This window comes from Mytilus californianus, unplaced genomic scaffold (assembly GCF_021869535.1).
Source record: "Mytilus californianus isolate M0D057914Y unplaced genomic scaffold, xbMytCali1.0.p SCAF_5, whole genome shotgun sequence".
Classification (NCBI taxonomy): Eukaryota; Metazoa; Mollusca; class Bivalvia; order Mytilida; family Mytilidae; genus Mytilus; species Mytilus californianus.
In genome coordinates, this window is record NW_026262701.1 from 82650049 (window position 1) to 82662941 (window position 12893).

A 12893-nucleotide genomic window follows, 5' to 3' on the forward strand; every position below is an offset into this window, starting at 1 on the left:
TTAAACTTTGTTTGATTTCAACAAAAATTGAATATATTGGGTTCTTTGATATGCTGAATCTTACCATGTATTTAGATTTTTTATTTGTGGGCCCGCTATCAAATTGGTTCATATTGAGGTCAAAAGGGTCCAAAATTAAACTTTGTTTGATTTCATCAAAAATTGAATTATTGGGGTTCTTTGATATGCCAAATCTAACTGTGTTTTTAGATTTTTAATTTAGGTACCCGTTTTTTAAATTTGTCTACATTAAGGTCCAAAGGGTCCAAAATTAAACTTAGTTTGATTTTAACAAAAATTGAATTCTTCGGGTACTTTGATATGCTGAATCTAAACATGTGTTTAGATTTTTGATTATGGGACCAGTTTTCAAGTTTGTCCAAGTTGGGGTCCAAAATTAAACTTTGTTTGATTTCAACAAAAATTGAATATATGGGGTTCTTTGATATGCTGAATCTAACCATGTATTTTGATTTTGGACATTGGACCATAATAGGTAAATTAAAAAAATTGAAGTTCTTAGACCACATTCTTTCTGTGTCAGAAACCTATGCTGTGTCAAATATTTAATCACAATCCAAATTCAGAGCTGTATCAAGCTTGAATGTTGTGTCCATACTTGCCCCAACTGTTCAGGGTTCGACCTCTGCGGTCGTATCAAGCTGCGCCCAGCGAAGCATTTTATTGGATTTTGGGCCCCGTTTTTAAATTGGTCCACATTGAGGTCCAAAGGGTCCAAAATTAAACTTTGTTTGATTTCATCAAAAATTGAATTATTGGGGTTCTTTGATATGCCGAATCTAACCGTGTATTTAGATTCTTAATTTTTGGTTCCGTTTTCAAATTGGTCTACATTAAGGTCCAAAGGGTCCAAAATTAAACTTAGTTTGATTTTAACAAAAATTGAATTCTTAGGGTTCTTTGATATGCTGAATCTAACCATGTATTTAGATTTTTGATTATGAGCCCAGTTTTCAAGTTGGTCCAAATCGGGGTCCAAAATTAAACTTTGTTTGATTTCAACAAAAATTGAATATATGGGGTTCTTTGATATGCTGAATCTAACCATGTATTTAGATTTTTGATTTTTGGGCCCCGTTGTCAAATTTGTCCACATTGAGGTCAAAAGGGTCCAAAATTAAACTTTGTTTGATTTCATCAAAAATTGAATTCTTGGGGTTCTTTGATATGCTGAATCTAACCATGTATTTAGATTTTGGATATTGGACCATAATAGGTGAATGTCCAATTTAAAATTTTTAAGTTCTTAGACCACATTCATTCTGTGTCAGAAACCTATGCTGTGTCAAATATTTAATCACAATCCAAATGCAAAGCTGTATCAAGCTTGAATGTTGTGTCCATACTTGCCCAAACTGTTCAGGGTTCGACCTCTGCGGTCGTATCAAGCTGCGCCCTGCGGAGCATTTTATTATTGTTTGAAGTGATAATTATTTTCATGTTTATAGTATTTATTTTGTGATTGTTCACATGTTTATATATTTGCACAAATAGTGTGGGTAGTTATTTAAAAACTATGTACATTAAATAAAAGGAACTAGTCCATCATGATTTTGTTCTACAGAAAAAATATTGCAAAGGTTTTTTGTATAATGATCCTCAATATCTGTGCAAATATATGATCAGTCACAAAATAAATTATCAAATTTTAAAATAAAACATGTAAAGCAAAGATTATATTTTTTGCAAGCATATGAAAATATTTTTTTTTACTTCACAGCACCATCTGGTGACATGACAAATATATTTGCTGACATATCCCAGCAGTTTTCTACAGAAGTAGAAGATGAAGCAAATTCTTACTTCCAGAGGATTTATAACCAGCCTCCGCATCCTACGATGTCTATAGATGAAGTCCTGGACATGCTGAAAAGATTTAAAGACTCCCCTAACAGGAGAGAAAAGGTTAGCCAGTTTATCTGATAAACTATCAACATAGAATCCATGCTTATATTTTAACTGAGCATTTCCTTAAATGCAAAAAAAGTACGAGAGAAAAAAATGCTTTGTTTCTGTAGATGTCGCTTGAAATACCTGTTTTTTTCATTACTTCACTTATTTTAGTTATACGCAATTTTCATTTTGCATTCCCTTTTTTGTGTGATTAGGTTATGTAATAACATGTATACATATGCTTTCAGGACGTGTATGAATGCATGCTGAGAAATTTGTTTGAAGAATACAGATTTTTCCCACAGTACCCTGAACGAGAATTATTAACTACTGCATACCTTTTTGGGGGTATAATTGAAAAGGGGCTTGCAACGTAAGTTTGAAAATAAATAAGATAATTTTTATGCCCACCTACGATAGTAGTAGGGGCATTATGTTTTCTGGTCTGTGCATCTGTTCATTCGTCCGTCAGTTCGTCTGTTTGTCCATCTGTCCCGCTTCAGGTTAAAGTTTTTGGTCAATAGTTTTTAATGAAGTTGAAGTCCAATCAACTTGAAACTTAGTACACATGTTCCCTATGATATGATGTTTTTAATTTTAATGCCAGATTAGTTTTGACCCCAATTTCACTGTCCACTGAACATAGAAAATGATAGTGCGAGTGGGGCATCTGTGTACTAGGGACACATTCTTGTTTCTTCATGCAATAGAGTTAGCGTAAAGTTGAACTCAGAAATAAAAGAGTATTTAATTTTAAAAAAAAAAGAATAATCAAAATTTAATTTAAATGTTGATTTTAATAGCGAAAAAATACTGACAAATATTTTTTAGTTTGAAAAAACCCACAAAAATTCAGAAAACACTACTTGTACAGAAATATTTATATTTCAATCGGTATGTTCAAAATTGGTAGTGTATAATTTCATCCCATAAAAGTGAGTAATAAATTTCAGAATAATGGAAAATAAAAAATAATGAGTGTTCTTATATCTATCCATATGATTTTGATGACCTCATTCTATTTTATCAGATTTTATGTAGAATCTTACCCAGATCAATCATTTCTTACAGGTATATGGCTTTAGGCATTGCATTGCGATATGTTTTAGAAGCTTTGAAGAAACCACACAACACAAAGATGTACATATTTGGTATTGCTGCTTTAGACAGATTTAAAACCCGGTAAAACAATTTTGTTTATAGAATATACTTGTTTTGTTTAAAGTAATGCCTTTTAGTAGCATTGAAATCATACATGGATTCAGACGGGGGAGCATCCTTTGCCCGTACCCAGGACAGACACAACTGACAAGTAAGGTTTTTGTCACGCCTGTGATGAAAGATGTAGATGTTGCTTTTCCGGCAGCAACTGCGTCAACAATTTTTATAAGACCACATCATATAATGGTTTTGCGTGGTCCAAAGACATTTGGTTTCCAGACAATAACTTGAGAAAAAGTATATGAAAACTCTATGAAATTGTACTACAAGGTTCCATACCACAAAAGGAAGGTTGGGATTGATTTTGGGGGTTATTGTCCTAACTGTTTGAATACGAATTAGTGGCCAAAAACAAGCATTTTTCTTGTTTCAGGACAATAACGTGTAAAAGTATATAGATCTCTATGAAATTGTACCACAAGGTTCCATACCTCAAAAGGAAGGTTGGGATTGATTTTGGGGGTTATGGCCCAAACCGTTTAGGAATTAAGGACCAAAAAGGGACAACAAAACAAGGATTTTCTGGGTTACGGACAATAACTTGAGTATAAGTCTTTACAAGGTTCCATATAAAAAAAGCAAGGTTGGGATTGATTTTTTTGTGTGTAGGGGGGGGGAGGGTGTTAAGGTCCTAACCATTTAGCAAAAAGGGGCCAAAAACAATACTTTTCTAATACTTTGTTTAAATTGCTTATTTCTTGACTAATTTCAATGTGTTTAATTCAAAGTCTTGAATTCTTGGGGTTCTTTAATATGGGCCCTATTTTTAATTTTCAACATATGCATTTTTCTTATCAAATTAGATACAGGCAAGAAATATTTCTGTGTCAACAGTTTATTAATTGTTTACACAAAAGTTCAAAACCTTTGAAAATAGTCAGTTGTTAGCCATTAAAGTAGTCAAGAATGAAAATATTTTGTTTACATAATATGATTCTTAATGTAAGAAAATATGTGATCTTTATCGTACAATACCGGTAATTTGTAAATAAATGTACAATATTTATATTTCTTAGGTTAAAGGATTATCCTCAATATTGTCAACATTTGGCAGCTATACCTCATTTTAGTCAGTTTCCTAATCATCTCATAGAGGTAAGGCATTATTTCTCTGTCAATATGCAATGTAAATTAGAGGATGATATTACAGGCAATCATTATATAATATGAGTCAACATTTTCCAGTAATTTTATTTGTATTGAATCCTGCACTCATTGCAAAAGAGAGGCAAAAGATACCAAAGGGACATTCAAACTCACAAGTCGAAAATAAACTGAAAACGCCATGGCTAAAAAGGAAAAAGACAAACAGTACACAAAACACAACATAGAAAACTAAAGACTGAGCAACACGAACCCCACCAAAAACTCCGGGTGATCTCATGTGCTCCGTGGGGGCAACCTATTTTATTATTGTAACAATATACATGCTGCCTACACATAGATTGCCAAAAGATTCAGAATATAATAACAAATCTACAGTACCTCTTAAGTTTATCTTTGTTCTGTTCCAGTTTGTCGAATATGGTGCTAGATCTCAAGAACCACCTCCGCATACAACATCATCTAGAAGTTTAACTCCAACGGTGCCAGGCATTTCTAATGCCCTCACAGCAGGACTGACCAATAACCTTGGTATAACGTCAGGCACTGTAACACCGACTACAACACTGGAAAGTATGGTGGCCACTACAACAACTTTGACAACTTCTGTAACAACAACAGCAACCACAACAACATCAAAACCAGCTGCAGCTCTTCCAAAAGTAAGTTTCTTATTATATTTACACGTTAACATTATTTTCTATCTATATTAAGTTTTTATGCCCCCTCCGTGGCGGAGGGGGCATTAAGTTTTACCCTTGTCCATCTGTACGTACGTATGTACGTCATAAAATTGGTTTCCGTTCTCTAACTTTAGTTTGCCTCAAGCAAATGTTATGAAACTTATACACAATGCTTATTATCACAAAACACAGATCAAGTTTGAATTTTGGTGGCGTCACTTTTACCGTTCATATGCCACTCTACAAATGAAAAAATTGCCGAATTTTTCGTTTCCGTTCTCTAATTTTAGTTTGCCTCAACCAAATGTTATGAAACTTATACACAATGCTTATTACCACAAAACACAGATCAAGTTTGAATCAAGTTTGAATTTTGGTGGCGTCACTTTAACTGTTCTAGAGTTATGCCTCTTTATAAATGGAAAAATTGCAAAACTTTAATTTCTTCTAAATAAGTAATTTTTATTAAAATTGGAGTTATCTTCCTTTGTCCATGATTATAATTGAATCAACTACATTCAATGCTTTATACAATGCAATGTTTAATTTTGACTTCCACTGATAAAACACAGATCAAGTTGAATTTGGGTAGTGTCACTTTAACCATTATTGAGTTATGCCCTTTATAACTCGAAAGATTGTAAAATTTTTAGTTTTCATTCTGTAACTTAAGTTTGCCCCAACCAAACATTATGAAACCTATACACAATATTCATTACCACAAAACTAAGGTCAAGTACAAATTTTTTGTTTCCGTTTTCTAACTTTAGTGCCTCAACCAAATGATATGAAACTTATACACACTGCTTATTACTACATAATACAGATTAAGTACGAAATTTGGTGGCAACACTTTTACCATTCTTGAGTTGTGTCCCTTTATAAACATAAAAATTGCTGAATTTTTCATTTCCGTTCTCTAACTTTAGTTTGTCTCAACCAAATGTTATAAAACTTATACACAATCGTTCTAGAGTTATGCGTGTTTACAAATAGAAAAATTGCTGAATTTTAAGTTTCTGTTCACTACTTAAGTTAGCCTCAACCAAATGTTATGAGACTTACACACAATGCTTATTACCACAAAACTCAGATCAAGTTCAAATTTGGGTAGCGTCACTTTTACCGTTCTTCAGTTATGTCCCTTTATAACTATTATGAAATGCAAGCGGGGGCATCATCTGTGTCCACACGTGGACACTATCCACATTTTTTAAACATAAGATTCACCTCAAAAAACACACAACAAAAAGCAAAGTATCAGCTTAAAGTCGCAGAGAGGCCTTCAACACACAGCAAAAAACTCTCACCTCACTGGAAGTTTTAAGACGACCCCTAGCACGTGTTTTAACATTTTAAAATTTTTACCAGCTGTTCTTGGTTAAGTCTAGAAAGTAGTTAAAGATCAACTTAATTGTTAGAATTCAAGACGACAACATTGTTTAAAGTTACATGAATATATGCTCTAAGGTTATAGCCAGTGATATACACATATACAAATAAATGCTTTATAATGGATTTAACTGTTCAATAACCATTGTTTTTGTGTTTCAGCCATCAATAGCTAGTGCTACAAATATTGACACATTGTTAGCAGGACAATTGAAAGAAAACATACCACCACCTCCAGAATCTGTTCAGGACAAAATCTTTTTCATATTCAACAATCTCTCTTTGGCTAATATGAATCAAAAGGTCAGTAATTTTTTTCCAAAATTGCCTTTATATGTTCCACTGTTTGCCATCTTGACAGCATGTAAGAAATGAAAGTAAGATGTCCAGTTATTTTTGAGGGCATTTAATCTCATATTCCTTGTTGGAAGAGTGCCATTTCAGTTGAATTTACAAGAACTATTATACAGCAATAACTAGCAATGATAATGATGTTAATAGATTGTCTACCTTAAATACAAAGATTTTGTGTGGCTAGTAGTACTAACTATACAGCAGAAAGATCAAATCTGTTGACATTTAAGAAAATATTGTACTAACTGCAAGCTTCTTCAATTTTTGAACAGGGTGAGGAATTGAAGAAGGAAGTATCTGAGGATTATATGCCTTGGGTTGGTCAATACCTTGTCATGAAGAGGGCCAGTATTGAACCTAACTTTCACACATTGTATGCCAGTTTTGTTGATGTACTTGGAAATGGAGAATTTCAACAGCAAGTTATCAGAGAGACTTTTAGAAATATAAAGGTAAGAATGAAGATTAAAATTTATAGTTACACAAATTGACATTCTGAAATGAAGACATTTTACTAACAACATGCTGCTTGTGCTTTGAAAATTTAGCTGTACATTGATATTTACAGAATAACCAATCGAAACAGAAAAAAATATTCAAAGAGTGACCAAACAACACATTAATTCACGAATGCGCATAGCGCATGAGTTAATTACCAGTGTTGTTCTGTCACAAGTTGAATATTTTTTTCTATATGTTTTGTAATATTAATGGTGAGAAATAAATTAACTATGAGTATTGTATTGCATTGCTAGTACACTAAAGCATACTCACACAAGAAATGTAATTTTTTTAATGCAGTCTCTCATAATTTTTTTTAGACTGGCATTACTATTTTGTATTATTCTATGTATTCATGTATTATGTTATGTTTTGTGATATTAATGGAGAGACATAAATGAAGTATTTGTATTGTATTGCATTGCATTGCTAGTACACTAAAGCATATAATTTGTATTTTATTCCAGGTTTTGTTATGCAGTGATAAAGGAGATGCCAATTTTTCAGACCGGACATTATTGAAGAATTTAGGTCACTGGATAGGAATGCTGACGCTAGCAAAGAATAAACCTATTCTTCAGCTTGTAAGTATTCTTCACATTTTAACATTTTATATAAAAAAATGAAGATGTGGGGTACAAGTCAATGAAACAGCAACACAACAATGAAAATTACCAGATGACAGATTTTTATACGACCGCAAAAAAATTTTTGTGGTCGTATATTGGTATGACGTTGGCGTCGTCGTCGTCGTCGTCCTGCGTCGTCGTCCGAATACACATTGGTTTTCGCACTCTAACTTTAGTTTAAGTGAATGGATCTTTTTGAAATTTTACCATAAGGTTAAATACCACAAAAGGAAGGTTGGGATTGATTTTGGGGGTTATGGTACCAACAGTTAAGGGATTAGGGGCCAAAAATAAAGATTTTCTAGTTTCCAGACAATAACTGTGGAACAGTGTATGGATCTCTCTGAAATTATACTACAAGTTTCCATACCACAAAGGGATGGTTAGGATTTGCTTTGGGGGGTTATGGCTCAAACCGTTTGGGAATTAGGGGCAAAAAAGGGGGAAAAACAAGGTTGTCCTGGTTAATGGACAAATACTTTAGTACAAAACATAATTTAAAGCAGTGTAAGGGAGATAAATCAAATACATCATTGAAATTATCTCCCTTACACTGCTTTTAAATTATGTATAAAGTAATGGTTAATGAACAATAAAGATAATTTAAAACAGTGTAAGGGAGGTAATCCAAATACAACGTTTTGGTTACTTCCCTTACACTGCTTTTAAATTATGTTTAAAGAAATGCATATTTATAAAGGAAGACCAGTAAAAATATCTGCAAATGTTGCATCATTTTATTTTACAAAAAAATCCATATGAAAGATTTGACACTATATTTTTAATTCTATTATAAAATAGATTAAGTTAGCACTATGGTAAAATTAAATAGGTAATTATGGTTGCCAACTCCATTGGAAATTTGAATTGAGATTATGACCATATCTTGAGGGAAAGAATTTTTTTGGGGAAAAAAGGGGGGGGGGGATAAAAAGAAATTGTGGGGGGTCAATTTTTTCTCATTTCAAATTTCAGAAATTAAAAAGAATTATTCTTCAAATATTATTTTTTTTTCAAATTTCAAATATTGAAAAATTTCAAGAAGTAATCTTTAATTGCACAGTATGGCGCATTAGATTTGTAAAATCTTTGATCACATTTATTTATTTGTTATGCCGAATCTAACAGTGTATTTAGATTTTTAATTTTGGGTCCAGTTTTCAAAATAGTCTACATTAAGGTCCAAAGGGTCCAAAATTAAACTTTGTTTGATTTTAGCAAAAATTGAATATATGAGGTTCTTTAATATGCTGAATCTAAACATGTATTTAGATTTTTGATTTTTGGCCCAGTTTTCAAGTTGGTCCAAATTGGGGTCCAAAATTAAACTTTGTTTGATTTCAACAAAAATTGAATATATGGGGTTCTTTGATATGCTGAATCTAACCATGTATTTAGATTTTTTATTTGTGGACCCCGTTATCAAATTGGTTCATATTGAGGTCAAAAGGGTCCAAAATTAAACTTTGTTTGATTTCATCTAAAATTGAATTATTGGGGCTCTTTGATATTCCAAATCTAACCGTGTATTTAGATTTTTAATTTTGGGTCCTGTTTTTTAAATTGGTCTACATTCAGGTCCAAAGGGTCCAAAATTAAACTTAGTTTGATTTTAACAAAAATTGAATTCTTGGAGTTCTTTGATATGCTGAATCTAAACATGTGTTTAGATTTTTGATTATGGGCCCAGTTTTCAAGTTGGTCCAAGATAGGGTCCAGTATTTAAACTTTGTTTGATTTCAACAAAAATTGAATATATGGGGTTCTTTGATATGCTGAATCTAAACATGTATTTAGATTTTTGATTATGGGCCCAGTTTTCAAGTTGGTCCAAGTTGGGGTCCAAAATTAAACTTTTTTGGATTTCAACAAGAATTGAATATATGGGGTTCTTTGATATGCTGAATCTAACCATGAATTTAGATTTTTTATTTGTGGGCCCCGCTATGAAATTGGTTCATATTGAGGTCAAAAGGGTCCAAATTAAACTTTGTTTGATTTCATCAAAAATTGAATTATTGGGGTTCTTTGATATTCCAAATCTAACCGTGTATTTAGATTTTTAATTTTAAGTCCCGTTTTTTAAATTGGTCTACATTAAGGTCCAAAGGGTCCAAAATTAAACTTAGTTTGATTTTAGCAAAAATTGATTTCTTGGGGTTCTTTGATATGCTGAATCTAAACATGTGTTTAGATTTTTGATTATGGGCCCAGTTTTCAAGTTTGTCCAAGTTGGGGTCCAAAATTAAACTTTTTTTGATTTTAACAAAAATTGAATATATGGGGTTCTTTGATATGCTGAATCTAACCATGTATTTTGATTTTGGACATTGGACCATAATAGGTAAATTACAAAAATTCAAGTTCTTAGCCCACATTCTTTCTGTGTCAGAAACCTATGCTGTGTCAAATATTTAATAACAATCCAAATTCAGAGCTGTATCAAGCTTGAATGTTGTGTCCATACTTGCCCCAACTGTTCAGGGTTCGACCTCTGCGGTCGTATCAAGCTGCGCCCCAGCGAAGCATTTTATTTTTAAGGTTATTTTTGAAAAATTGATTTAATTTGATTTTTGATTAAAGCAAAAACATGATCTTATGAGTAGAAATTTAATTCGTATTTTACAGGAGATAGATATCAAGTCCTTGCTGTATGAAGCTTACCACAAAGGGGCAAGAGAACTACTGTATGTTGTGCCATTTAGTGCTAAAATAATAGAATCATGTGCTAAAAGTAAGGTAAGAATTCGACACTTAACATGGCATAACAAAGTGTTGAACATTCATTTCTAGGAGGAAGAAACTACTGATATTTTATTTCCCTCACAAGTGGCCATAGAAATCGTTCATTCTTTCCTTTAATGGTATTAAACATTCATCTGTACTTCTTTTATCATGCCTACACATATTTTCCTAGTATTTAGTAATTAATTGTATGATGAGGAGCTACAAGTGTGTTGTTTTTTCCAGTATATTAACTCTTTATCGAAGTATGCCTCTTGTTCACATCTTACTTTCTAATAGAAGGGTAGGATATATTTAGTCAAACTCAGAAATGCTATAGATGAATGACAAGGTATTATATGTCATTCATATATACTCTACATTGTTAACAACACAAATTAATATCTAAAAGCATGCATTTGTTTTGTATTAATTGTTAACAATCTATTTCAGGTTTTTAAACCTCCAAATCCATGGACAATGGGAATAATGAATGTTTTGGCAGAGCTACATATGGAACCAGATCTGAAATTGAACCTGAAATTTGAGATAGAAGTTTTATGTAAAACTCTAAGCATTGACCTGAGTGTAAGTGTCCAGTTAAATCAAAATTATTCATACAAATATTACAGTGTTAGTGAATGAAATAATTTAGATTTTCAACTTCAATCCTTGTAGATTGTATTGTGCAATCTTCATAAATGATGTCTGGACCAATCAGAATGTTTAAAACAGCAATATTCCCCAATCTTCATAAATGATGTCTGGACCAATCAGAAAGTTTAAAACAGCAATATTGTCCAATCTTCATAAATGATGTCTAGACCAATCAGAATGTTTAAAACAGCAATAGTCCCCAATCTTCATAAATGATGTCTGGACCAATCAGAAAGGTTAAAACAGCAATATTGTCCAATCTTCATAAATGATGTCTGGACCAATCAGAATGTTTGAAACAGCAATACTCCCCAATCTTCATAAATGATGTCTGGACCAATCAGAATGTTTAAAATGGTAATATTCATCATGCATTATCATTGCTTAATGGGTCCATTATATTAACAGTGCAACATAATTATATAAAAAGTTTCATTGTAATTAGGTCAGTTGGGGTCAGTTTGTAAGCTTAGTAAAATTAGTTAGTTTATTAAGATTGATTATTAGGACTGTTCCAAAATTTATCTGGTGGTGGGGATGGGAGGCACTCAAATTAATTAAATATTTATGATTGAATTTTCCTCAGAATTTTGTAAGAATTATAAGTAAAATGTAAGTTATTATTTTATTGGTGGTATGGTTTAAAAAAAACATGCCTTCTGTGCCCATATCCATTTAATTTCGGAACAGCTCTAATAAAAGTCAATATTTTTTACCAGTGAAAGCATAGTCAATAGTAAATGTGTAATATTTTGTAATTTTTTTGCTTTTGATGAATAGGACTGTCGACCAACTATGTATCTGAAAGATGTAAGTAGAATTTCGGAAATAGAGCCCCAGTTGTCACCAGGTAGTAAGCTACCACATCCACTGCCAGACTTGACCCCACAGCCTGGGGACCAAGCAGCCATGATGACAGCTGGAACACCAACTGTTCCAACAACAGCCAGAGGCACCACACCAACAACGACGCCTAACTTACCACCACGTCCTCAATTCTCATACGATGATGTCAATACTGCTAACATGGCAACCATTGGTAATCTGTGTACTATTAACGATCAGGTAATATTATTTTATGAATGATTAAAGTTTGTGTTGAAAGATTTTTAAACTCATTTGCAACATGTCAATTTAATACTATAAAAGCCATGATCTCAATAGTCTTTATTTTTTTTTTGAATGAAAAAAAAATTCTTTCATTAATAGGTATAAGAAGATGTGGTATGAGTGCCAGTGAGACAACTCTCCATCCAAGTCAAAATTTAAAAAAGTAAACCATTATAGGTCAAAGTACGGTCTTCAACACGGAACCTTGGCTCACACCGAACAGTAAGCTATAAAGGGCCCCAAAAATTACTGGTGTAAAACCATTCAAACGGGAAAACCAACGGTCTAATCTATATAAAAAACGAGAAACACTTAAGAACCACATCAACAAACGACAACTACTGAACATCAGATTCCTGACTTAGGACAGGTGCAAACAAATGCAGCGGGTTTAAACGTTTTAATGGTACCAAACCTTCACCCTTTTTCTATAACAATAGTGTAACATCACAACATAGAAAGACACACTATAAAATATCAACCTTCCTTTGAAAAAGAGTCCTGATTACTTTTCCCTGCTTTATTGTAAGAACCAGATGGTCTAATTATTCAATAGTTTATTTATATTAGAATTGCAGAATTAACATTCGTTTTCAATTGTTAC

General features: G+C 32.5%; 1 protein-coding gene across 4 annotated transcripts in view; it reads left to right on the forward strand.

Moving 5' to 3' along the window:
* LOC127703183 (CCR4-NOT transcription complex subunit 1-like) overlaps positions 1 to 12893 on the forward strand; it is a 62441-nt gene that overhangs the window by 25616 nt on the left and 23932 nt on the right. For all 4 annotated transcript variants that reach the window (XM_052207709.1, XM_052207710.1, XM_052207711.1 and 1 more), the window contains exons 20-30: positions 1742 to 1926; positions 2163 to 2287; positions 2986 to 3096; positions 4152 to 4230; positions 4650 to 4901; positions 6477 to 6617; positions 6941 to 7120; positions 7637 to 7753; positions 10427 to 10537; positions 10976 to 11110; positions 11960 to 12244. In XM_052207709.1, the coding sequence (XP_052063669.1) occupies positions 1742 to 1926; positions 2163 to 2287; positions 2986 to 3096; positions 4152 to 4230; positions 4650 to 4901; positions 6477 to 6617; positions 6941 to 7120; positions 7637 to 7753; positions 10427 to 10537; positions 10976 to 11110; positions 11960 to 12244 (1721 nt within the window). The remainder of the gene's footprint in view (positions 1 to 1741; positions 1927 to 2162; positions 2288 to 2985; positions 3097 to 4151; positions 4231 to 4649; positions 4902 to 6476; positions 6618 to 6940; positions 7121 to 7636; positions 7754 to 10426; positions 10538 to 10975; positions 11111 to 11959; positions 12245 to 12893) is intronic.